Source organism: Sus scrofa, chromosome 3 (genome assembly GCF_000003025.6).
Source record: "Sus scrofa isolate TJ Tabasco breed Duroc chromosome 3, Sscrofa11.1, whole genome shotgun sequence".
NCBI lineage: Eukaryota > Metazoa > Chordata > Mammalia > Artiodactyla > Suidae > Sus > Sus scrofa.
The window spans coordinates 80850047-80877221 of NC_010445.4; the positions used below are offsets into that span (position 1 = coordinate 80850047).

A 27175-nucleotide genomic window follows, 5' to 3' on the forward strand; every position below is an offset into this window, starting at 1 on the left:
GCGGCATATGGAGGTTCCCAGGCTAGGGGTCTCATCGGAGCTGCAGCTGCCGGCCTATGCCACAGCTACAGCAACGCCAGATCTGAGCCCCGTCTGCAACTTACACCACAGCTCATGGCAACGCCTGATCCTTAACCCACTGAGCGAGGCAAGGGATCGAACCGGCAACCTCAAGGTTCCTAGTCCAATTTGTTTCTGCTGTGCCACGATGGGAACTCCACTCCCCACCTTTTTAAGCCACTTTCCCATTCCAGTATTTGCAGCTTTTAGTCTGTGATGGTACAACGTATCTTAAAATATGTTGTAGTGCCAGCTTAGACTTGCTTATATAATGAATTTGCTTTTAGAGTCAAACTTTGTTTTCTTCTTCCTCTTCCTTTCATAGACCTTAATTCTCAAATAATGTTTTTGTTTTGTTTTAAGAAAAAGAGGAAGGATAGATTTTTCACCATAAGATTGTGGCCACAATGGTGGTGGGGCCTTCTTCCAAACAGGGCTATACCTTTGACGTCCCCGTGAGATGATGGCATGTGTTGATAATTAAGGTCTGGCTTGGACATCAGAAACACTAGGTCTGCTATTTAATCATGTGACCTTGGGAAAAGTACTTAATCTTTCAGAAGTTTGGTGGTTTTTTTTGTTTTTGTTTTTGTTTTTTTTTTGTCTTTTTGCTATTTCTTTGGGCCGCTCCCGCAGCATATGGAGGTTCCCAGGCTAGGGGTCAATCAGAGCTGCAGCCACTGGCCTATGCCAGAGCCACAGCAACGCGGGATCCGAGCCGCGTCTGCAACCTACACCACAGCTCACGGCAACGCCGGATCATTAACCCACTGAGCAAGGGCAGGGACCGAACCCGCAACCTCATGGTTCCTAGTCGGATTCGTTAACCACTGCGCCACGACGGGAACTCCTGGTGGTGTTTTTTTAAATAACTACCTCATTAGGTTATAATGAGGATTAAATGAAATAATGTGTGCAGAATTTCAGCTCAGTGCTTTGCATGTAATTAAATAATCAATAAATGGTATTCGTGGCTTCCTGCTGTGGTGCAATGGGATTGCAGCATCTCTATAGTGCTGGAACACAGGTTCAATCCCCGGCCTGGCACTGTGGCTTAAAGAATCCTGCATTGCTGCAGCTGCAGTGTAGCTGCAACTGCAGCTGAGGTCTGATCCCTGACCTGGGAATTCCATATCCATTGGGGCAGCCAAAACAGAAGAGATTTTATTATTATTGCTATTTTTAGCAGAGATTAGGATTGGAGGTGGATTGATAACTATTCTTAGGGATTCTCCTATAGGTTCTTCAAGACAAATTGGGTTTCAACCAAAGGATGGTAATGAAAGTCTTAAGACTATTATGTCTTTGATTTTTTTTTTTCTTTATCTGCTTTCTAAAGGCTTTAATTTTTCATCCTCTGGAAGAGAAGATGTTGATGTGAGAACATTAGGAAATGGTAAGATTGCTATAACATTACTTGACTAGAACTAACTTTCAGATTATTACCCTTTTCAGATAGCAGGTTTATTGTAGTCACTTAGTCAGACTCAAAGTGGGCAGAGCCCTGAGCTTCTCCATGTGAGAAAGCCTTGTGGATTATGGAGCTACCTTTGTACATTATGACTATGTTTTTAGGAGGAACCATTTCTTCAGAGGCCATCTTTATTGCATACCTGTAGGTTAAAAGGGACTTTTATGTGCATTAACAAAGAGATGCCTGATTTTTTTTCCAAAAGTTTGATTATTAGTTGTTCCATTTAATAACATTTCAGTAGTACTAGTACAGTTTTCAAAATGCACATCTCATTTAAAAGATGCTTTTGCTGTCTGAGCCCTCATTTCTCTCGTTTTACACTGTTGCATTACAAGAAAGAGGACGAGAGTAATCCTGAGCTACTTGACAGTTACAGTCCCTTCTGATTATGTAATCTTAGCTTTTCAGTTCACTAGTGGACTAGGCTAGGAGAATGTATTTCAACTTGGTATACCTGAGCATTGCTGCCTGTGACAACCTTATGTTAGTGTAACCAAGTCACTAGTGGCTAGTGGCTGTTTAGAATTGATTTTGTAATTAACACAGGCTTGTCCGTGGACCTTTGGGAAAGCAGTTGTGTTTACGTATTGCCTGTACTGGAGTTTAGCAGCCCCCAAAGAGCCCCTTGATTCTTTTCACACATTCTTCCCTCCCCCAGATGTAGTCATGTCATAAAACTTTCAGTCCTCTAGAGCTGAACTCTTTTTTTTCACACCTCCTAACCCTCTTGCATTAGCCCAAATGTTAACTCCATCAACACGTTTCTGTTTCATGACTGGGTGTGTGCTGCCAGGAAGGCCCTTTGCAATTGAGCTGGTGAATCCTCATAGAATACATTTCACTTCACAAGAAATTAAGGAACTTCAGCAGGTAAACCACTTCATGACATGGAAATTGTCATGTTTCTGCAACTCTGTAACTGAACTGGAGTTGCTAATTGTTTCTCTTTTTCTAACACTACAGAGAATTAATAACTCATCTAACAAAATTCAAGTTCGTGACTTGCAGCTTGTCACAAGGTAAGGGTAGGCTCACTGGAGATGATTTCAAGAGGGGGGTTTTGGTTGTGGATTGTATATCTGATAAGGGATTTGTATCTAGAATACATAAAGAACTTATATAACTCAATAATAAAGAAAAAAATAACAATGACAAATGGAGAGATGATTAAGTGAACATTTCTCCAAAGAGGATATGTGAACAACCAATTAATACCTGAAAAATGCTCAACATCATTAGTCACTAGGGAAATGGAAATAAAAACCACAATGAGATCCCACTTCACAAAAAGACAGGAAATAGCAAGTTGGCAAAGATAGGGAGAAATTGGATCCCTCATAAATTGTTGGGGGATTTTAAGTGCCGCCACTTTGGAAAACAGTTTGGCAGTTTCTCAAAAGATTAAATATAAAGTAACCATATGACCTAGCATTTCCCTCTCTAGGAATATACCCATGAAAAATGGACGTGTACATACAGACAAAGACTTCGACATGAATGTTGATAGCAGCATTACTTACAATAGCGAAAAGGTAGAAAGAACCCAGTGTCTATGGATAAACAAAATGTGGTATATCCGAAAGAAGCCAGACACCAAATTCCAAATATTGTATGATTCTACTTAATATGAAATGTTCAGAGTGGAGAAATCTATGGAGATAGAGAGTCGATTGGTGGTTGCCGAGGAATGGGGAAATGGGGAATGAGAAGTGACTACAAATAAGTGTGGAGTTTCTCTTTTGGGGTGATGAAAGTATTCTAAAATCAAATTGTGGTAATAGCTGCACAGCTCTGTAAATGTACTGAAAATCACTAAATTGTTCAGTTAAAATAGGGGAATTGTAATTTGTAATCTCATTAAAGCTGTTTTTAAAGAAAGGGAGGTTTGAGGCAAGGCTTGTCTGTATTTTATGTGTTCAGACAAACTTTCTTTTATTGTTTTTGTTTAGAGAAGCAATAGGACACATGAAAGAAGGTGAAGAAGAAAAGACCAAGACCTACAGTGCCTTAATATGGACAAATAAAGCAATACAGAGGAAGGACATTGAATTCCTAGATGACATAAAGGTAGTTCTTTTTTATTTTTCTACCTCCTATAAAAGAGTCCTATGTCTTCTCATTTATTACCAGCAAGTCGTAGAGCATAGGCTTTGGGGACTGTGAGACCTGGTTCTGCATCCTAAATACAATAACAAATTAAATGGGATCATGTGCTGTTTTAATTTTTTTCCTTAAGCAGCTGTATAATATACTCCAACTTGTTCTACCATTTTTCCACGCGTAAGGAGGGGCCATTGACTCACTGCTCTGCTAAAAGCAGCCATACCATTTCAAGTGTAATCTTTGTCAGAACTTGCTCTTCAAGTGGAGGACTTGAGAGAGGGGAGACCAGACAGAAAGCTTTCTTTTCTTAGCGTGGCTTCAGGCACTCACTAATCATGTAAATCAGGAAGGAGTTGTTCTAACAAGTAATTGCAGAGTATTCAAAGTTATTATGAACCTACATTGCTGCTTAGGCCCAGTATCTTTTTTTTGCCGGGGTGGGGGGGGCTTGTGCAGCAGCTTAATGTGGGATCTCAGTTCCCAGACCAAGGACTGAACCCAGGCCGCAGCAGGAAAACGCCGAGTCCTAACCACTAGACCACTAGCAAACTCCCACCCCCAGTATCTATTTTAGAAACTTGGAATTAGTTGGCCTTTTGCAATACTAACCTCTCTATCTCTTCATATATATTTTTTCATATAAAAGAGAATCACTAATTATGAGAAAGACAAGCCTCTGTCTCAAAAAATCTGAGTTGTAAAAAGACGTGCAGCATCATCCTCAAATAGCTTAAACTGGGCTAGCAAATATTGAGATCCTTCCTTGTTTATTGTATATAATTAAGTTGTAATTATTATTTTGAAACACCACCCTAGACAGTGATGCAGCTGTTAATTTTCCAGATATATATCCTTTTGTATAACCAAAAAAATAACTGTGAATAGGTATATGGTTCTCCCTGAAACACGCACACTGCCCATACACAAAAGAGATGCTGATGTCCCACTTTCTACGCACAGCTCTTTCTCACCTCAGTCTGAATTCCTCACTATTAGGTCACTCTGTTGGATTAGAAAAAAAAAAGAAAGAACATTATCTTCTAGAAGAGCTTGTTAAAGGACTAGGTAGAAGTCAAGAGTCCAATCAATTTGTTAAATATTTGAGCAAAAGAGACCTTGAGTATCATTTATTTCAAAGCCCTTTTTAAAAATGGCATACGGTGGCCCAGAAAATGAGCAGTTGTAGACTAGGTTATAGGAAGTCCCACAGTTGAACCTTAGAGGACGCAATTTAATATGGTATTAGTTCATTTCTATCCTGACAGCTGTAGACAGAGTTCTCTCCGAAACTATCCATACTGAGCCGTGGATGACAAAGGAGGTGATAAGACAGGCTTCACTGGATAGCAAAGCTGACGCCATGGTAATCATATGCTCCTCTAGGACTTAAAGATCGACCAGAAGACACCTTTACGAGTCCTTCACCGGCGGCCGCTGGCTGTGAGAACCCGCCTCATTCACTCCATGGAGACACACTATGTGGATGAGCACCATTTCCGTCTCTATCTGAAGACTCAGGCTGGAACGTATCCTTTCACCCTCTGTGCAGCTCTAGTCTAACCAGAACCCTATTGGGAGACTTCATGTTGCCTTAGAAAAGTTTCAACCTTATCTAGGAACTGTTCGGGAAAGGTTTAGGTTGGAGAAGAGTCCTTTTTTGGGGCGGGGGGAGGGGAGGAGGTATCTAGGGTGTTTTTGCCCATTACATTTGTGTTTTTCAAAATGACATTTTAAACCATGAGGCAGCAGGCAGTGCAATGTGAACCTTAAAATATTTAGTGTCTCACACAATGCTGAATGCATAGTAAGCACTCAGGGAACACTTTTGATTGATTCATGTCTTTACACATTTTACACGTTGCATGTTCATGACCACAGTTGGGTCCTTTTAGCCTTTTGAGCATTTGCCCCAGATAATTAAACAGGGGTAGTAGATGGGAGGGGCCCTAACTTCACACGTTGATCTTCACTTTATTTGGCCAGCGGCCGAAGGTTGATTACTTGTTCATAACCTGCTCTGCTTTGTGTGGTTTTGTATCAGATCAGAGTTCCCAGATAAAATATATCAGGGAGCCGCCATAGTCTTAGTTTTAGTTTATTTTTCAAAGGTGCTCTTTTGTTTCTTGGTTTTATATTAATTTGTGATCCAGTAGCATGAAGCGTGAAACCTTCTAACTAGTTTATAACTAATGACATTCTTATTGGATAGAAGGGGGGAAATGTCACCTTTTAAGCACCTAATAGCATTCTCACTAGGTTGCTATAATTAGTCTACCTGTCCTTTCCCAACAACCTTCTCACCCCTCTTTTTTCCCTACTCCACCCCAGGAGTGACTAAACTGAAACAGGTACAGGTTATTTACTCCTAAAATCTCCTACATTTTTTGCAGTTTGGATCAAGGTCTATTTAGATCAGTGGGCACAGGGCACATTTGCCTATTGTAGATGGGATGTGGATGGAATTTCAGAGAAATCACAGATTCTAAAAATATGTATTTTTATCTAATTTCAGTTTTTGTTTGGGTGTGCTAGGAAAAAATGCAGTGGTCTTTTGGAAGAAGCAAATGTCATTTCAGTCTCATTAACGTATTTTTAGAATGAGTCATGTACATGTATTTAAGCCATTAGCCAAGAAAGACTATTTGGCACAATTTTAGACATCCTGGGGTATCTGAAGTTTGTGAATTTTTCACTTATATTGCTCAGTGTACTGAACTAGTTCATTTTGACTTATACCTCACCCCTCTGGCTATGAATTAAAAGCATTCTGGAAGAGTTCCCTTTGTTGCTCATTGAGTTAAGAGCCTGACATAGTGTTTGTGAGGATGTGGGTTTGATCCCCGGCCTCGCTCAGTGCATTAAGCTGAAGCTCTAATTTGACCCCTAGACTGGGAACTTCATGTGCCGCACGTGTGGCCGTAAAAAGCAGGAAAAAAACCCATTTGGGACCTTTTAACTGGCCATTCTAGGGCCTTTTGGTTATCTCCCCATATTATTGCTACTCAAGAAGTACCACTCTCTAAAGAAAGTGAGAGAAAATGGACAACTATTGAGTAATTATGAGTTTAGAAAAGAAGACAGGTACTAGATAATCATATGGTCTTTTGCTTGAGTCAGAACATCTGGTGAAAGTAGTGAATAAACTATCAGAAAGTGAGGAGGACATAATAGCAGCATGTTATGGTTATTTTTATCTGAGAAAAAACTTTTATATTCAGATTATATTAAATTTTTACACTGCTGGTTTATAAAACACAACGTAATGCTGAATGAGTGTTTAACTGAATGTTGGAAAAAACATCTTTTAGAAAAAATACTGTCAAGACTACAGCAGAGTTCTGTGTAAGGAATAAGGTAATCTGAATGATTCTAGGATTAGTCATTGACTTTGAATTTTGAAAATTCAAAGACCTTTGAGGAAAACACTCACAAAAAGAATTATCTTAATTAACCATTAAAGGATCAACCATGCAAGGGTTACAAACAACTAGAATGTAGGTCTTTTGATGATCCTTCTGAAGGGCCTTCATCAAGACTAAATATTTCCATTGTCTCTTCCATCCCGTTGCTGTTGTGTCACTGAGTCATGTTATAAGGAAAGCCATCACTGAGGTCACTCTGTGAATGACCCTGTGGAAACCTACCATTTGGCAGATGACTGCTGCCATTATTGAAAAACGATGACACCAAAAAGATGACAAAATAGAATTTGTCACAAAAAAGAAAATAGCTGAGTTTCTTTTAAAAAGCACTTAATGACATGAATTTTAAAAATCCATATTCAAACCTTGGCATTTGAAGATGAGCTAAAAAAGAAGTCATGACTCTTGTCAAGTTTGACGTAAACACAGGCCCCAGGTCCTAATGTTGGCTGCCAGACTGGTAGGAATGTTTGCTGTAGCTCATTTTATTTATTGCTATAGCCACATTTTCTAAGATGCACACCATCTAGAAAGTAGTAACCTCTGCTTTTGTCATTTCCCTTTCACCTGTCAAATCTCACCAGACAGTTGGTATTGCATGGCTATCTTCATTTTTTTCCTTAAACAAACCCCAGCTACATTAAAGAGTTTGTACATGGAGACTTTGGAAGAACCAAGCCGAACATTGGCTCTCTGATGGATGTGACTGCAGACATTCTAGAGCTGGATGTTGAGGTAAACCATTTTATTGTAGAAATGCCTGTTTGTACATTGAATTCAGCCAAGGTTATGCTTTTTTTTTTTTTTTTTTTTTTTTTTTTTTTTTTTTTTTTAGCATTAAACCAAATAGTACTATTCACTTAGGTATCTTGAAAATGGTCAAAATCTCACAGTAGCATTATATTGCAGGGAGAGACTGTTTTCAGAATTTTTATTTCCTTCTAAAGAACACAAGTTCTCATTTATGATCCTTACAAATATATAGTTAATTTACTAACTGTGCTTTATATATGACATGAGATATAAACCCTTAAACCAAGCAAGGACATGAAATTTTAAGAGCCCTTCATATATCCTTTGGGCCCCCTCCCCACCCCCTTTTTTTGCTCTTTTTAGGACTGCACCTTTGTCATATAAAAGTTCCCAGGCTGGGGGTCGAATCAGAACTGTAGCTTCCAGCCTTCACCACAGCCATAGCAGTTCAGGATCTGAGCTGCATCCGTGACCTACACCACAGCTCACGGCAACACCAGATCCTTAACCCACTGAGGCCAGGGATTGAACCTGCACCTTCCTGGATACTAGCTGGGTTCATTACCACTGAGCCACAAAAGGAATTCCTCTTTGGACCTTTTTTTATAAAGATCTTGAGGCAGCCTACTCAGAAACCTATATTTAGGACAGGGACAGAAAATAGGTAGAGCCAGTGGTTAGAAATAAAAGTTCTATAAGGATTCTGTGATGTGGTCCAAATCCTCTGCTCTTATAGTGTGAATTGAGATCAGGTGAAATTCGATGGATCTTTCAGGCAATTGTCCATATTCTCATTTGAGCATCGATAGGTATTGAGTCACAAGTTGTGCTCTTTGGTGAATATCTGATTAACAGTAGAGCTCCTACTCCCCCCCAAAAAAGAATTTTTGCGCATAAATAATATCAATTATAAATAAAAAGAAGTGGGTATAATTGCCTAGTGTGAAAACAGCCATGATAATCAAATAATCACTGGCACATTATTACCTTACCAGCACTTTTTGAGTGCTTTCAGATTAGATTTTCTGTACCTTCTGCGGTACAACCAGTGAGAGCACTTTCAAGGCTGCAGGGGGTCTTCTTAGTGAGACTATCATTTTGAGGAAGACAGACTTCTCTTAAAGACAATTTCAAATACATTCATCATCTTTGACCTTAATTCTTGGGACAGCTTAAGAGCCACATGCCAGGGTTTCTAAGCCCTGGTTGTCCATTGGAGTCACCTGAAGAACTTTTAAAACCCTACAGACATACCCATCCTCTCCTGCCCTCAACACATACAAGATTGTGATCAGTAATGTTTGGTTTTCAGGCTTGAGAAACACCCGTTAATTTATATATGGGTGTTTGGTTTATGGCTATATTCTGAAACAAAACCAAAACATTTCTTGGCATTTGTAAAAGATACAGACTCACACTACCTCTTTGGGCTTTTCTAGTAAAAAAAAAAAAAAAAAAAAAAAAAAAATCCCAAATCTGGTAGTGACTCATATAGATTAATTTTAAAAATCATTTCCAGTAAATCATTTCCGGTTTTAAACTGTCTCAAAAAACAACATGGATATGGTAGTTTTTTTGTTTTTGCTTGTTATTTGTTTGAACTTCTAAATTAGGCTCTTTTGGGGGTAGTTAAGTCAAAGTGCAATTTCACTGTTCTAATGCCTAGAATATGATTATTTATGTAGAGACAAAATAGTCTGCTACCGTAATTCCATTATGACTTAAAGATCAAGGTTTTGTTCTAGAAGAGCCAAATCAGGATGAGTAGAAATTCAATTTTAAAAGAAAAATTCTGCTAAAAAATTCACTGATACACAAAGATCTCTAATCCTCTTCTAGTTCCAGGTGATCTTTCATAATGATTTAGTTTACATTTAGTTGCTAAGTTACAAACAAGACTCTAAGCATATAGACTACTTGAGTATTGTTAAATGTGAGATGGGAAAATGAAAATGATCAGAAGACTAAAAGTTGCTGAGACTTCTGAGACATAGTTGGTGTTGCCACCTGAATTTATTTCTATTTTATCCATAAATAACATTTAAAAAATTTAAATGTTCTCTAGTGTCTTATTGGTCAAGAGGTATAATTAATAACTGGCTGAGTAACCAAATACTCTGTGAATGCAGGAACAGACTTTAGGCCCAAGAATCCCAATTCCTAAGATGTACTTCAGAGTGTTGAATTGTGTGCAATGGCTATTTTCTTCCAATGCAGTTTCTTCTGTTGCATTATATTAACACTATTAAATTTATACAGCATAACCAGCAAGTGTTTATTAGAACAATAATGTTTTAATGACTTGTTTCCTTCCCTTTAGTCTGTAGATGTTGACTGGCCCCCTGCTCTGGATGATTGACTTCAAATTTGGAAACAAGGAGTAGGGTTTTCTGGCACAGTGTGGACGTCCATTCAGCATAAACTTTTACATGGCTGTTTACCCACCATAACGGTGCCTTGGAAACCATCTGGATCATGTTGATCTATATATTTTTTAATTTGTTGTAACATCTCAGGATCTATGTATGTGTATATTTTGTGTTGAATTGTTCTAAGAATGTCATACGATTTTTCTCATTCCCTCTCCATTCCCCCACAAGCCAAACTATGAATACTGAAACCATTTTCTAACTTTCATTTAGAGAGGTACAAACAGAATACATTCTCTAGTAATCTTAGAACCTGTAATTTCTGTCAGCAAAATTTCCCTCCACAAGAGAGATACCACTTTTAAAATCATGTTTTAATTTTTTCAATGATCTTGATAAAAAGTTACATCTAGCTTTAATGCATCACAGTATCCTTGTAATAGTCTAAGATATCAAATGCAAACCTGACATCATTAATATTTTTCCCAGTAAGCTTCAAGCAAGCTATCACCAACAGAAGTACTTTGGGTGTGATCTGTTACAAATCTTAATGACTCCAAGTTCCTGTTTTGATAATCTAAAATTGTCAGTACATTTCCTGGGGGAGAAAAAGTGAAACCTTAGGAATTGAGGCATACCATGGTAAGAGACATTCACAAATCTTTTAACTAAGGAGACACAAGTGCCTTCAATGACTTCAATCCCAGGGATAAGATTTTGAAAAATTTAGATTGCTAAACAAAGGTAAGCTGATATTATTCCAGACTGCTTCAGAGTATTATCCAATTTCAGACATCCTCACCAGGTGGATATGATATTATCATCTACACTTTATAAATGTGAAAACCAAAGAACAGAAGTTAACTGATTTATCTAAAATCGTTAGTTAATTCCGTATCTAGGACTAGGACTGAAGTTTCCCAGTCTCTAGGTCTTTTCTAATAAACTTGATTATTGGGCACCTACTGTATGGAAGAGGCACCCAAGAATGTCATTTCCATGCATGTAACTATGACAACTGACTTTTGGAATTTAGATATCAAATCAAGCTTACCAAAAAACAGCCCAAGTAAATTTCATATGATCGCATATGATTACCATCTGTTAATAAGTTAATCATCAGTTGGCACTATGAAGAGAAAAAACTTTAAGTAAGCAAAACCTAAAGAAAATGGATGAGTCATTAAGAAGTTTCAGTAAGGAGCCTCATTAAAATTTCAGATTTATGTGCAATTTCCAGCACCCTGATTCAACTATCTGAGCTTATTTTAGAACACATGTGACTTGGATAGTTGTGATTACTCACTTTCCTGTCTCTACATTAAACATGCTTCATAAATACTAAGTTGTATTATTCACCTTATGAATTAGGAAAATGGGTTAACTGACATGAAATTTCATATGTGAATAATAGCAGATAATTTTTTCACTATTTTCAATCCAGAAAATGAGAAAGGGTTAATAGAAATAAACTTTTGATAAGACGGTAAGAACATTTGTGTGAATGTTTCTCAGTTTCAGGGGAAGTTTTGCTACAAAAGAGATTTAAATAATTTGGGGAACAGCCTTTTTCATTTATTCTTTGATTTTTACATCCACATAAGAGAATCAACTTTGATGTAATCTTTCCTGAGTTGATTTTAAGCGGTACCCTTTATTATTAATAGATAAAATATATTTTATATTTTTCAGTTTGAAATAACTTCAAACTTATAAGAAAAGTACAAAGTACATTTTTCCCTGAAATGTATCATCCCAAATACATTAGTGTGTAATTTCTGAAAACAAGGGCAAATTCTGACAATCCAGGATATTATTCTGCTTCACCGCAAAATAACTGTCAAAGTTAAGAAATTAACACTAACATTGCTATTACATAGTCCACAGACCCCGCTCAAATTTCATCAGTTGTCGCAACAATGTCCTTCATAGTCAAGGGATGATACTTTGCATTTAATTGTGTCTCTCTAATCTTCCCCAACCTGAAACATTTTGACTTTCATTAATGTAATGTTTTTGAAGATTTCAGGCCAGTCATTTTGTAGACTGTGCCTCATTTTGATTTGCCTGATGTTTCTTTATAATTAGGTTCAGATTGTACCTTTCTAGCAAGAATACCACAGAAGAGTTACTGTCTTCTTGCATCTTTGCAGATGTACACAATTTTGATTACTGCAGTTATGATGATTGGGGTTTGATCAATTAACGAAGGGTATAGCGAGTGCCAAGTCCCTCCACTTTTTATAGTTACTTTTTCCCTTTAACAAGTGTCTTGTGGAATTCCCTGGTAGCCTACTAGGTTAAGGATCTGGCATTGTCCCTTCGACATATCCCCATCACTCTTGGAGCATGTTCTTACCTTTAATGCAAAGATAATGCAGGCTCATACTGTATTTCATCTGCACTAGCCCTGAAATAGGCTATTTCTCTAAGAAATGGTTCCTTTTCATGGAAAGTGATGGTTAGAAAAAGGTCTGGATACTAGGTGTGCTCATTGCTGTTGTGGCATTGCTGCTCCCAAGCTCTGTCATGACACATGCACACACATGCCTATATATTGAAAACTGTGAGTTTTTACTGGTACTTCCAGTTCCAACCTTCTTCTAGGTTTCTCCCTTTCCATATTTGTAATTCCTGACAGTGAGAAATCTGACTCCCATTAGCCTTAATATTATTTACTTGATAGATCTTCTCTCTCATAAATAACCAATCTCCTATCACTGCATCCTTATTCCAGATCACTGAGATTCCCTTCCTTAGCATCCTCAAATGTTCTCAGACTCTACGCTGGGCTACCACCTTCACCCCCTGAGGTAACACCTACCTGTATCTTGCTCAGAATAATCAAATGACTTTTGTCCTGAATTGTTCAGGAAGGGAGAAACACAGGCAGGAAGGCAGAAAATGAAACTCTTTAAAAGTCATTTCATGGAGTTCCCGTCATGGCTCGGTGGTTAACGAATCCAACTAGGAACCAGGAGGTTGCAGGTTCGATCCCTGCCTTGTTCAGTGGATTAAGGATCTGGCATTGCCATGAGCTGTGGTGTAGGTCACAGAAGCAGCTCAGATCTGGTGCGGCTGTGGCTGTGGTGTAGGTTAGCAGCTACAGCTCTGATTTGACCCCTGGCCTGGAACCTCCATATGCTGCAAGTGTGGCCCTAAAAAGACTAAAAATAAAAAATAAAAGGCATTTCAGTACTCTACAAAATTAGCATTTTAAAGGACAGTTACATATGCAAGTATTCAGCTACAGCATTCCATAAAGATGTCTAATGTTTCTAAGCAACAAAAACTACCTTTCTCTGTAAGGTGGGTGCTATGAATATAAAGAAAATCTTGCTGATATTTTAAAGTCAAAGCAACAGAATTTTTTCTAAGGATTTTAGAATTTTTTTCCATTTATTATATTACCAAGAAAAAAATCACTGTACACAAGATATTACAAAGGTAATAAAACACTCTGTACAAAAGGCATTTTGACATTTTAAAAATGATTGCATCTTGATTTCCCTGTGAAATCTGAATGAAGCCTTGCTGGGTAGAGTATTCTTGAGTGTATGTTTCTTCCTTTTTACCATTTTAAATACATCATGCCACTCTGTTCTGGCCTGCAGAGTTTTTGCTGAAATATCAACTGATAACCTTTTGGGGGTGCCCTTGTATATTATTTGTTGCTTTTCCCTAGTAGCTTTTAATATTTTGTCTTTAATTTTGATCAGTTTGATTAATAATGTGTCTTGGAGTGTTCCTCCTTGAATTTATCCTGTATGGGACTGTTTCCTAGACTTGAGTGTTTCCCTTCCCATGTTAGGGAAGTTTTTGGCTATTATCTCCTAAAGTACTTTCTCCACACACCCCTTCTCCTGGAGCCCCTATAATATGAATGTTGGTGCATTTTATTTATTTTTTTGTCTTTTTGCCATTTCTTGGGCCGCTCCCAGGCTAGGAGTCAAATCGGAGCTGTAGCCACTGGCCTACGCCACAGCCACAGCAATACGGGATCCAAGCTGCGTCTGCAACCTACACCGCAGCTCACATCAACACCAGATCCTTAACCCACTGAGCAAGGCCAGGGATTGAACCCGCAACGTCATGGTTCCTAGTCGGATTCATTAACCACTGAGCCACGACGGGAACTCCTGTTGGTGCATTTTAATGTTGTCCCAGAGTTCTCTTAGATTATTCTCATTTCTTTTCATTCTTTTTCCTTTATTGTGTTCTGCGTCAGTCTTCCATCTCACTTACTCATTCTTCTGCTTCATATATTCTATTAATTCCTTCTAATGTATTTTTCATTTGTTATTGTATTGTTCGTCTCTTTTTTAAGTCTTATATTTCTTTGTTAAACATTTCTTGTAATTTCTCCATCTGTGCCTCCATTCCCCTCACCCCCAAGACCTTGGATCATCCTTAAAATCATTATGTTGGACTCTTTTTCATGTAGGTTGCCCACTTCACTTAGTTTTTCTTCTGGGGATTTGTCATGTTCCTTCATCTGCCATTTCATTTCATCTAGCTTTCTTAAAAAAGAAAGCAAGAAAGCAGTCTCCTTTCTGCAAGCTGCAGAGGTTGTAGCCCCTCTTCTGGTGTCTGCCCCCTGGTGAATAAATCTGATCCATGAGCTTCTGCAGTCTTCCTTGTGGGAGGGACTGGTGCCTCCCCACTGAGTGGAACTGGGTCTTGTCACTCTGGTTTGTAGGAGGGCCATGTTGGGCCTGAGTAGAGGTGACTTAGTGCCCCGAGGGCAACGTTAGGCAGCCTTTCTGCTAGTGAGTGGGACTGTGTTCCCACCCTGTTGGTTCCTCAGCCTGGGGTTTCTCAGCACTGGAGCCTCGAGGCTGATGGGTGGGGCCAGATCTTTCCAAAATGGCAGCCTCTAGGGAAGCTCAAGCTGATGATTAGTCCATGGAGCCTCTGTCTCCAGTGTCCTGCCCTCATAGTGAGCCACAGCCAACTCTTACCTCCGCAGAAGACCCTCCAAGGTCTGGGGAGGTCCTTATGGAATCCCTGCTATGTCCTGGGAGCTAATGCACATGAGACCTTGTGTGCTCCCTCTAAGAGTGGAGTCTGTTTCTCCAGTCCTGTGGAGCTCCTGCACTCAAGCCCCACTAGCCTTCAATGCCAAATGCCTGTGGGGACTCCTCTTCCCAATGTCAGACTCCCAAGCTGGGGAACCTAATGTGGAGCTCAGAACTCTCATTCCTGGGGGGAAGTCTGCAATATAGTTATTTTCCAGTTTCTTGATCACCCACCCAGCAGGTATGGGCTTTGCTTATATCATTAAAGTGTCCCTCCTACTGACTCATTGTGGCTTCTTGTCTTTGGGTGTAGAATATCTTTTTTTGGTAGTTTCCAGTCTTTTCTGTTGATGGTTGCTCAGTAGTTAGTTGTGACTTTGGTGTTTTCATGAGAGGAAGTGAGAAAGTCCTTCTACTCCACCATCTTGCCTCACACATGTCTCCTGCTGAGGTGTGATGTCCAGCTGTGGTGCATGGAGCTGCAGAGAGGTAGGTACAAGCAGAAGGCATACAGCGAGTGGAGCCGAGAGGGTGGGAAGGGACAGTCACTCTCACTGCCACTGTGGATACCACAGACATGGCCATGGACAGCTCCGCTCATCCACAGAAGCTCTAAAAATGACTGCATCTTGATACCACACTTAACATTAAATAACTGAACAGTACCTAAGATCTTTTAAAAAATCATTTTTTTTCAGTGCCTCCAAATTCATTACAGTCACTAAGAAGTATATAAAAATACTCAAAACAGTTTAAAAAATAGAATAGTGCCATTCTGCAGGGATCTGGTTTTACTGTAGTCAACGGTATTTTTAAGTACATTCTTTTAAAACAGAAGTCATCCTGGAGTTCCCGTCGTGGCGCAGCAGAAACGAATCCTACTGGGAACCATGGGTTGTGGGTTCAATCCCTGGCCTCGCTCAACGGGTTAAGGATCTGGCACTGCCGTGAGCTGTGGTGTAGGTCACAGATGTGGCCTGGATCCGGCATTGCCATGGCTGTGGCATAGGCCAGCAGCTACAGCTTCAATTGGACCCCTAGCCTGGGAACCTCCATGTGCCATGGGTGTGGTCCTAAAAAGACAAAAGACAAAAAATAAATAAAATAGAAGTCATCCCCAAAAGGATACATATGGTCTAAACCATGGGCATTTAAGAACGCCCTTTACCCTCAAAACATTGTCTTCCTTTACATTTCATATTAAAGCTACCTGAATTGTTCACCGGTGACCACCATTTTCAGCTGATTATCCAATAAAATCAAGTGTATTATCAATGAAGTCCCCTGAGTCTGAATTCCACAAATGGATCCCCAAGCAGTCCAACTTATTTTTTACTACATTTTATGCAAAGCTGTAATGTTTTGACTAGAAACATTTGACATTTGTAATGTTTGACTAAACTGTGATTAAAGTTTAAGAAAAATAAGCAAGATGAATGTTTATACTTTTAACAAAAATATTTATCTGCTGATATGCCTGAAAACTTGCTTTATTGAAGCACCAACATTCAGAACCAATTACTGTGCATTACTGTTCACACATAGGTGTTTAATGAATTTCTGGTGATTCTTTAAATTTTTCAAAGTCCAATAGTAAACTGAAATTGTAGAAGTAAAAGATAAGTGTATTAGAATATGATAAATGCTACTCCCTTTAAAAGGTAATATTAGCAGGTAGTAGTTTTTTCTAAAGCCATATACATTTAGAGTAGAAAAAAATATTTAGAAGAAATTAAAAATTATAGTTTTGGAGTTCTGCTGTGGTGCAGTGGGTTAAGAATCTGACCACAGTGGCTGGGGTCATTGCAGAGGTGTAGGTTTGATCCCCAGCCTTGTGCGTTGGGTTAAAAGATCCAGTGTTGCCATAGCTATGACCTATATTGCAGCTATGGCTCAGATTCAATCCCTGGCCTGGAGAATTTCCAAATGCTATGGGTATGGCCATAAAAAAATAAAAATTAAATACTTGTTTTATTAGTGAGGGTAGTAGGGACAAAATGGTTTTGGGGGTCTACACTTTTGTATACATGAAAAAAAAAACTTACAGATATGACCACTTTTGAGATTTGATTTTATCCACTGATGTTAATTTGGCTAAGATGTATTAGTTAAAATATTAATTTGACTAAATCTTGGACAAAGGCATAAAACTGATACAGACAACTCACATTTCTCTCTGATTCGCTACCCACTCCTGAGCTTATGACATTAAATAGCATGGAATTTTCTATTATTTGTGATGCAAAAAGCATCCTATTTTTGCCCCTCTCATATTCAATCTCCAGAAACAAATCAGAAAATTTTCAGTGGCCACTTCATTGGCTATAAGACTCCTTTTTATGAAGATAGTCATGAAACTCCCAATTCATAGTGAACTTCAGCAAAGAAATTAAGAGTCAAGAATTTCAGAACTGGAAATGATTAACTGACCTTATCTTCACTATACAATAGGGAATGGTCTGGGAAAGAAGACAGCCAGATGAAGGTCCTCCAGATCTGGGCAATGGCTAGCCATTCTAAAGAGAAAGCCATCTCAGGGTTCTTACTAAAGAATATAATCCATAGTGATTTTTGACACTCTGTCAAGTAGAAAGATATTTGGATTAGAGGTTCTCAGGGCCACAGGATATATGCAGATGTTGGTTTATTAACAGTATTTGACTAGCACTATATAATGTACAGTGTTTCCTCTTATGCCTTAATACAACACACTTTGTGAGGTAAGTAGGCTGGGAATTAAGTGCATTTTATATCTGAAGAGACAAGCCCATAGAAAGTGTGATCTGCTGAACATTAAATAACTTCTAAGTGGCAGAGATGAAGATTCAAACCCAAATATTCTAAAAATTACTTTATTTCTCTATGCTGTTTAAAATCACATAGTAATGTTTTAAACCCCAATTTATGACAGAACAAATTATTTCATGCTACTAGGAAGCTTGGGTCACCAATTCCAAGACTCTCCTAACATGGACAATACAATTAGTTTTTCTGAAGCATTGGGTTAGAAACTGACAACCCAGCTATTTTTATTCACTAAGGTTTTGAGTGGGGAAACTAGCTACCAATGGAATATGACATTAAGATAGTAGGTTCTGATGACAGAAATCAAAATAGTGGTTTTGAGAAGTAGGTAGATTGGTAAGGGGCATGAAAGAAACTTCTGTGGAGCTAGAAATGATTATTCACATATGTAAAAATTCATCAAATTGTAAATTTAAAATTAGTCCATTTTATGCACATACTGTTTTCTCTCTCAAAAGAAAAAGACTGATATCTTTTAGAGCTATACTTTTGTCTCATTCACCTTGGTACCATTTCTAGCACCTAACATGGTACTTTGCACTTTAGACATTCAGAAGTGTAATATGTGATTGATCACATGAATACTGGTGTTTCTGTGCAAGGGTAAGGTGCTGAGGAAATGCACCAAGGGAGAACCTGCCACATATAGTAGAGAGAAGAAGCAAGGTCAGAGATACGAAACAGTCCCGATAACTGTAAAGTTTCTACCTAAATACAGTTGACACTACAGGAAGCAGAGGGTAAAGTATTTCATAAGCTTGGTAATCTTGGCATCCACTTCTTTTTCTGCCAGGTTAAGTTCCTTTCCCTTTATTTTTTTATTTTTTATTTTTTTTGTCTTTTTGCTATTTCTTGGGCCGCTCCCACGGCATATGGAGGTTCCCAGGCTAGGGGTCTAATCGGAGCTGTAGCCACAGGCCTACGCCAGAGCCACAGCAACACAGGATCCGAGCCGCGTCTGCAACCTACACCACAGCTCACGGCAACGCCGGATCATTAACCCACTGAGCAAGGGCAGGGACCGAACCCGCGACCTCATGGTTCCTAGTCGGATTCGTTAACCACTGCGCCATGACGGGAACTCCTCCTTTCCCTTTAAAAACCATATCCTTGTCCACAGTTTTTATAATCACACCTATGTCATCAGCCTTCCCTCTCTAATAATACTATCATTTACTCAGCACCACTGTGCCAAGGATAGTGCTAGGTGATGGAGTCCCAAAGGTGAATGAGAAACTTGAAATAACTGTTGAATTCAGTGAGGTGGTTCTGCAATGGGGGCATGGACAAAGCTGTACCTCAGCTAGGGAGGCAGGATCAAACTCCATGCAGGAGAAGCCCAGGCTTTAAGGCTATTTGCTATGGTTGCAGAGAGCAGAGGAGAGTGGATAACATGCAAAGGCATGGAGGCCTAGTGGCCTGAGATCATCTTTTCAAGGAATGCTAACTATGTAGTACAGTGTATGGGAAAATGGGGTATTATTTTTAACTGCAAATATGGAAAGGATTCTTGTTGGGGAACAAGAATGAAGGCCTATACTAAGAAAGCAGCAGGAATAAAGAAAAGAAAAGAAATGCAAGAGATTTTTGGGTGGCAGCCCCAAAAGGATTTGATAATTCTTTGAGTGTGAGAGAAAGAATAAAATATGATTTTGAGATTCCTATTAAATATCTCAGGTTACAGTGTAAATGGTAATGCCATTAATGAAAGTAGAAAATGCAACAAGGGCAGCCAGTCTGTAAAGGCATTCGGGTATTGTGAGAGAAAGCTGAAGCTTTCTCCTGAGCACAGATGAGGTCACCCGGTGGGGGCTGGGGGTGGGGGTGGGGATGGCAATAGCACCAACTGAGTGCTGGGGTTGAGACTCTGGAAAGATTCCAGTCAGCCTCAGACAGGAGTATGCAAGGAGGGGAGTGGTCAGGAGGATAGGTCATGGATAGGTCAAGCAGAGTACTGATAAAAAGGCACTAGATTGTCACTTTTCCCAGAATGATGTAAGAAAACAGGAGATAAAAGAGAATGACTGGGAAGTGAAGAAACCGAGGCGGAAAGCATTTCCTAATATCTGGATGTGAACGGAAGGAGCACGAGACTGGTAGGAAAGATGTTCATCCTTGTTTTTTAGGCTAGAGAAAACATTTACCATATTTATACAAAGAAAAGCACTAACTGGTGATGTGAGGATGCAGAGACGGGGGTGGGGGTGGGGGTGGGGAAGAGGAGGGATCCACCAGTGTAACTAAAGTTTAGAAAGCAAGAGGTAATCTTTTTTTCACAACTGAAGGGGGGGGTGTTATAAGAATAGATGAAAGTGTAAATACATTTAGAGAAAAAGAAGCAGACTGACAATTTTTAAAATTATAAAATAAAATCTATGATCAGTAAATAGCACCTGAAAATTGAAAAATCCACCAAACCCACTGTCTGGAGATATCCTGGGTTCATATTTTGAACAGGAAAGAAACTATGACTTCAGGTTGTTTTCTCCCTGGTAAGTTCCACTAAAGTATGTTTACTTGTGATTTTTTAAGTTATGTATTTCATTTTGAAATTTCTGAGAAATATTAATGATACTTACATGTCTTTAATCTTCTTCTTTTGCTTCCCAAACTATCCTGACCCCAAGTCTTGTACTGCTGTCCTTATTTCCCAGTATTATTCAACTCAGAATTTTACTTTTTCTGACATTCACACATTTCTTATTTTGACCAAATTGACTAGTTTTAATCATTTCAGTAAATTCATGGTTTGTCTGGGTACTATGCAAGTGAAATGACACACTGTTTCTAGTTAGGAATATGCACAACATTTATGGTAGCTTCTAGTTGTAACATAAACTACATCTTTAATAAGTTATCTAGCATTACGACAGTTCCACCACAATTAAGATTACTACCCAAATACTACAATCATTTTGCCACTGGGATTACTTTGTTTTCAAATAATCTGGGTCATCATTAAACCTCAACCTGAATATACATGATTCTTTGATTTAATAAACCCAACGTCACATTAAACAACTATAAAAATCATAAGCATCTAATAATTAAAGCTATTCTTTCAAAAACCAAAGTTCTATTAGTACTTTGAACATTCAATACATATTTACTGGAAGCTTAATATGAGACACTTTTCTACATGGGATTCAACAAAAACACAAAATTTTGCCTTGAGTTATAGTCCAGTATAGGAAAACACATGCAGACGTATGTATAAACATCTAGTAAAGTCAGATCAGGGACAAATTTGGGGGAGGGCATAGAGTGCCAATGTATGTATAGTCAAGGGAGGTCTTGATCAAAAAACAGATGAGTGAGCTACGCAAACATCTGAGAGAAAAAGATTAAAGGCAGAGGTGACGCCAAGTACAAAGGGTCCGAGGCAGGAGTGTATGTGGTCGTTCTAAAGAAGAGCACTGAGGCCAGAGTGCCCAGAGCTGAATGAGACAGGGACATGGTGGTGGATGAGGGTAGGAGAGGGAGTGTGGTCTGCTAATTTTAAGGACTTTGGTCTTTAAGTGAGATGGGGAGCCACTGGATGGTTTTGAGTAGATGAATATGAGTTGTTTTAAAAATAATCACTCTGGCTGCTTTAAGGAGAACAAACTACCTGAGCACAAGGATGTAAAGACTGTTTTTGGAGGCTATAGCTTCAATCAAGGCAAGAGATGATGGTGGCTTAGAACAGGATGTTAATAATAGAGGTCAAATGAGGTGGTCTGCTTTGGCTGTATTTTGAAGGGAGGGCTTACCAGATTTGCTGATAGACTGGATATGGTAGGTGAAAGAAAAAAAAATCAAAGATGGCTCCATTATTTTGGACCTGAGCAACTAGAAACATGCCATTGTCATTTATCAAGTTGAGGAAGGCTGAAGAATAAGCCAGTTTGGGAGGGAAGATCAGGAACTCAGCTATGGATGTGTTGAGTTTGAGCTTTAACTAGATTTCTATGTAGAGAGGTCAAATAATCTGTTTTACACACATGCATAAGCTCCAACTCTGGAGTTCAGGGGATGAGTCTAAGCTAAAGGTTAAAATTTGGGAGCTGACAGCATGAAACTGGATGAGGTACATACATCACAGTGAGTTTGGACACAAAAGAAAGAGGAAAGGTCCAAGGAAATCTCTTCCCCTTAAAAACATGGATGTAAAGCTAAAATCGTAGGCAATTTTAAAGGTAGGGATTTATATAGCCCAAAGTGTAGAGAACTCCCATACCTTGAGAGCTTACTTCCAATTTAGCATTTTATTTTCTAATGATTTTCATGTTTTCCATTATAGCTGCTTTACAGTGTTCTGTCAATTTTCTACTATACAGCAAAGTGACCCAGTCACACACATATATATATACATTCTTTTTTTCACATGATGCTCCATCATAAGTGACTAGACATAGTTCCCAGTGCTATACAGCAGGATCTCATCACTTACCCATTAAAAGGCAACAGTTTGTATCTATTAATCCCAGATTCCCAATCCACCCCACTCCCTCCCCCCTCCCCCTTGGCAACCATAAGTCTGTTCTCCAAGGCCATGAGTTTCATTTGGAAAGGTTCATTTGTGCCTTGTATTAGATTCTAGATATAAGTGATATCACCTGGTATTTGTCTTTCTGTTTCTTACTTACTTCACTTAGTATGAAAGTCTCTAGTTCCATCCATATTGCTGCAAATGGCATTATTTTGTTCTTTTTTATGGCTGAGTAGTATTCCAGTGTGTATATATACATCTTCTTAATCCATTCATCTATCGATGGATATTTAGGTTGTTTCCATGTCTTGGCTATTGTGAATAGTGCTGCAACGAACATGAGTGCATGTGCCTTTTTCAAGGAAAGTTTTGTCTGGATCTATGCCCAAGAGTGGGATTGCTGGGTCATGTGGTAGTTCTGTATGTAGTTTTCTGAGGTACCTCCATAATGTTTCCATAGTAGTTGTACCAATTTACATTTCCACCAACAGTGCAGGAGGGTTCCATTTTCTCCACACCCTTTCCAGCATATGTTATTTGTGGACTTATTAACGATAGCCATTCTGACTGGTGTGAGGTGGTACCTCATAGTAATTTTGATTTGCATTTCTCTAATAATCAGGGATGATGAAGATTTTTTAATGTGCTTATTGGCCATCTGTATATCTTCTTTGGAGAAATATCTATTCAGGTTTTTCCCATTTTTCAATTGGGGTGTTGGCTTTTTTTGCCATTGAGTTATATAAATTGTTTGTATATTTTAGAGATTAAGCCCTTGTCAGCTGCATTGTTTGAAAATATTTTCTCCCATTCCACAGGTTGCTTTTTTTTTTTTTAATGGTTTCCTTTGCTTGTCAGTTTTATTAGGTCCCACTGGTTTATTTTTGCTTTAATTTCTGTTGCCTTGGGAGACTGACCTGAGAAAACATTTGTAAGGTTGATGTTAGAGAATGTTTTGCCTATGTCCTCTTCTAGGCGTTTGATGATGTCTTAGTTCAAGTCTTTAAGCCATTCTGAGTTTATTTTTGTGCATGACGTGATCCAATTTCATTGATTTACATGTAGCTGTCCAGTTTTCCCAGCACCACTTGCTGAAAAGACAGTCTTTTTCCCATTTTACATTTTTGCCCCCTTTGTCAAAGATTAATTGACCATAGGTGTCTGGTTTTACTTCTAGGATCTCTATTCTGTTCCATTGGTCTGTCTGTTTTGGTGCCAGTACCACTGTCCTGATTACTGTGGCTTTGTAATATTGCCTGAAGTCTGGGAGAGTTATGTCTCTTGCTTGGTTTTTGTTCCTCAGGATTGCTTTGGCAATTCTGGGTCTTTTATGATTCCATATAAATTTTTGGATTGTTCTAGTTCTGCGAAAAATGTCGTGGGTAATTTGATAGGGATTGCATTGAATCTGTAGATTGTTTTGGGTAGTATGGCCATTTTAATGATATTAATTCTTACAATCCAGGAGCATGGAATATCGTTCCATTTCCTTGAATCCTCTTTAATTTCTTTGATTAATGTTCTATAGTTCTCAGCATGTAAGTCTTTGACCTCCTTGGTCAGGTTTATTCCCAGGTATTTAATTTTTGGGGGTGTGATTTTAAAAGCTATTGTATTTTTGTATTCCTTTTCTAATATTTCATTGTTAGTATACAGAAATGCCACTGATTTCTGAATATTAATCTTGTGCTACTTTGCTGAATTTGTTGATCAGTTCAAGCAGTTTTTGTGTGGAGTCCTTAGGGTTTTCTATATGTAGTATCACGTCATCTGCATACAGTGATAATTTTACTTCTCCTCTTCCAATTTGGATATCTTTTATTTCTTTTGTTTGTCTGGTTGTTGTGACCAGGACTTCCAATACTATGTTGAATAAAGTGGTGAGAGTGGGCATCCTTGTTTCAGATTTTAGTGGAAAAAGGCTTTCAGCTTTTCTCCATTGAGTATTTGCTGTGGATTTGTCATAAATGGCTTTTATTATATCAAGGTATGTTCCCTCTCAATTTGGCATTTTAAAGAAATTTTTATTTACATGTAAATCTAGGAAACTCCAAGAAGCCTCAGAAAACCCCTTAGGGGTCACCTTGGCCCATGGGCCTCAAAAATAATAAGGAATTAATTTTTCCAATGGCATAGCCATTACAGGTTTTACCTTCAATTTGCTTAAAAGCAAATATGAATTAGTTCACTTAACTAAGAATATATTAATACATCATAAAAGAAGTATAAAAGAGTGCTCAGGGGAGTTCCCATAATGGCTCAGTGGTAACTAATCTGACTAGTATCCATGGGGACACAGGTTTGATCCCTCGCCTTGCTTAGTGGGTTAAGGATCCTGCATTGCTGTGCCTGTGGTATAGGCCAGCAGCTGCAGCTTTGATTCAACCCCTAGCATGGGAACTTCCATATGCCCTAAAAAGCAAAAAACAAACAAACAAACAAAAAAACCTCCCCAAAAATAAATAAAAATTAAAATTAAAAAACCAAAAAAGTGTACCTGGAAAAACATTATAGCCTTGCTATAATGTTCTCAGTCTGTCTTGCGAAAAAGTGACAGGACTCTCAAGACAATTCCCACCACACACAGAATGAGATCACATGTCTTCAAAAGGAAAAAAAAAAAAAATAATAAAAGAAGAAATAGTAAAGCCCTTTTAAATTTCTATTTTGGAAAATTTTCCTTTTGTGACTGTTTCCAACTTTGTATTCTGCATACCAAGAGTATATACAGGTTTAAAGGGGGGGTTTTTTGGCCATACTCATAGCACACGGAAGTTCCCAGGCCAGAGACGGAACCCGAGCCATAGCAGTGACAATGCTGAGTCCTTAACCACTAGGCCACCAGGAAATTCCCAGTTTAATTGTATGTAGGATTCCACAATGCATCACAGCCTAGGAGTTCGGTCTGTGTGGATTTATCTACTTTTGAAGCAAAAGTCTTCTGTAAATGCTGGACAAATTTTTCTAGCTCTTCCTGAAAGTGGGAAATGAGTTCATCTCCCTTTTTAAGCTGCAGCTTCAAGCACTGAGAATTCATCTTTCATTTTATCTCGACAAATTCTCTGCCAGCAAAACAAGAAGCTCCCAAGCCAAGACTGCCTGTTAGAGCAATCCATCCTCTACATACCTAAAGTTATAATTACAGTTGACCCTTGAACAACACAGGGGTTGGGGCACTGAGCCTCTGTACAGTGGAAAATCCATGTTTAACTTTAAAACTCTACAGATGGCCTCCTGTCTCTGCAATTCTGCATCCATGAATTCAGCCCGTCTCAAATCGTGTAGTACTGCAGTACTTGAACAGTAAAAAAAAAATCTGTGTACTGCACAATGGACCACACAGTTCAAACATGTGTTGTTCAAGATACTATTCCCTCTGATAAATATGTTTTTGAACTATCATCCCTAAAACATAACCAAAAAACTCCCTTGTGTCACAGTTGTAGTCAGAGAAATATAAAATTTTGCATCTACATAGATAAAATCAAAATGGTGACAACCTTTAAAGAGATTGAATTCTTTTTTTAGAAGTTTCCTTTATTTTGTTTTTTATTTTTAAAATTTTTATGGCCGCACCCACGGCATATGGAAGTTCCCAGGCTAGGGGTCGAACTGGCGCTCAAGCTGCCAGCCCATGCCCCAGCAAAGTGAGATCCAAACCACGTCTGCAACCTACATGGAAGCTTGTGGCAATACCAAATCCTTAACCCACTGAGCAAGGCCTGGGATTGAACCTGCATCATCATGGACACTGGTCAGGTTCATTTTCACTGAGCCACAATGGGAACTCCAAGAGATTTAATTAATTCACCATTTAAATCTTACAAGTTAACCTAAAAAAACTCAAATGCAAATGAGTCACTCAATTGTTCATTCTGCGTAGTGCCAATACCTGAATACTGACTATTTTGAACAAAACCATGACTGTTTGGATTAGTACTGTTTGATGGTCCTGACTCGTTTATCATACTGTTATCTGCACAATTAAAGTCAGATCCCTCAAATGCCTCTGACTGGGAAACAAAAGCAGTAGTACTGGAGCTGGTGACTGTTGACATACTGGAAGACGACATCTGATGGAGCTGTCTCAAGTCTCTTGGGTCTAACACTGAATTACAGGAAGGGTTTTCAAGATTCACGCTCACAAGTCTCGGATTATCAGTCTCCCTCATGCTGTCGTTACTGGGCGTTATCATGTTCACAGGACAATGAGGCAGCATGCTGGCATCAGAAATACCATATAAGTCAGCTGGTGACACAGACGATGCTTCCATTCTGCCTATGTCATTTGTATTATTATAAATGCAAGCATTAGAAGTATTCAGATCATTCATAACAGGCATTTCCAGGAATGGCGTGATAACATGTGAATTAGAGGAAAGGGTCCCTGGTGAGAAACCACTCAGTGAATTTGTATTGACTGAGCGTGAGGTGGGGCGGGCCACTGATGACCAGCTTGAAGAAGGCTGAGGTACCATTGTGGGTATGGTTGAAGCAGGATGTGACAATGCACTTGAGATGGATGAGGAATAGTAGGATTCTGCTTGACTTGAAACTGGCCTGGATGTTTCTGTCAAAACTGCACCATGAGAAAACAAGTTTGATTCTGTGGGAGATGAAATGTATTTTTACAAAACTGAAATGAACGAAATTATTAAAAGTATTATTTCTAAATTAAAATTACATAAACACACTAAAAA

The 27175-nt window shown here is 38.7% G+C and overlaps 2 protein-coding genes across 3 annotated transcripts in view; one reads left to right on the forward strand and one right to left on the reverse strand.

Annotated features, from left to right (window-relative positions):
- The window catches only part of PUS10 (pseudouridylate synthase 10), a 72530-nt gene extending 58803 nt beyond the window's left edge, over positions 1-13727 (forward strand). The window contains 7 exon segments of the mRNA XM_021087518.1: positions 1400-1456; positions 2328-2404; positions 2498-2553; positions 3484-3601; positions 5021-5163; positions 7695-7794; positions 10133-13727. Coding sequence (XP_020943177.1) covers positions 1400-1456; positions 2328-2404; positions 2498-2553; positions 3484-3601; positions 5021-5163; positions 7695-7794; positions 10133-10171 — 590 coding nt within the window. The 3' untranslated portion in view covers positions 10172-13727.
- REL (REL proto-oncogene, NF-kB subunit) overlaps positions 11816-27175 on the reverse strand; it is a 50372-nt gene continuing 35012 nt past the window's right edge. Inside the window, exon 10 of one of the 2 annotated variants that reach the window (XM_005662527.3) lies at positions 11816-27081. In XM_005662527.3, the coding sequence (XP_005662584.1) occupies positions 26309-27081 (773 nt within the window). In that variant the 3' untranslated portion in view covers positions 11816-26308. The remainder of the gene's footprint in view (positions 27082-27175) is intronic. The other variant, XM_013996137.2, reaches the window with a different exon arrangement.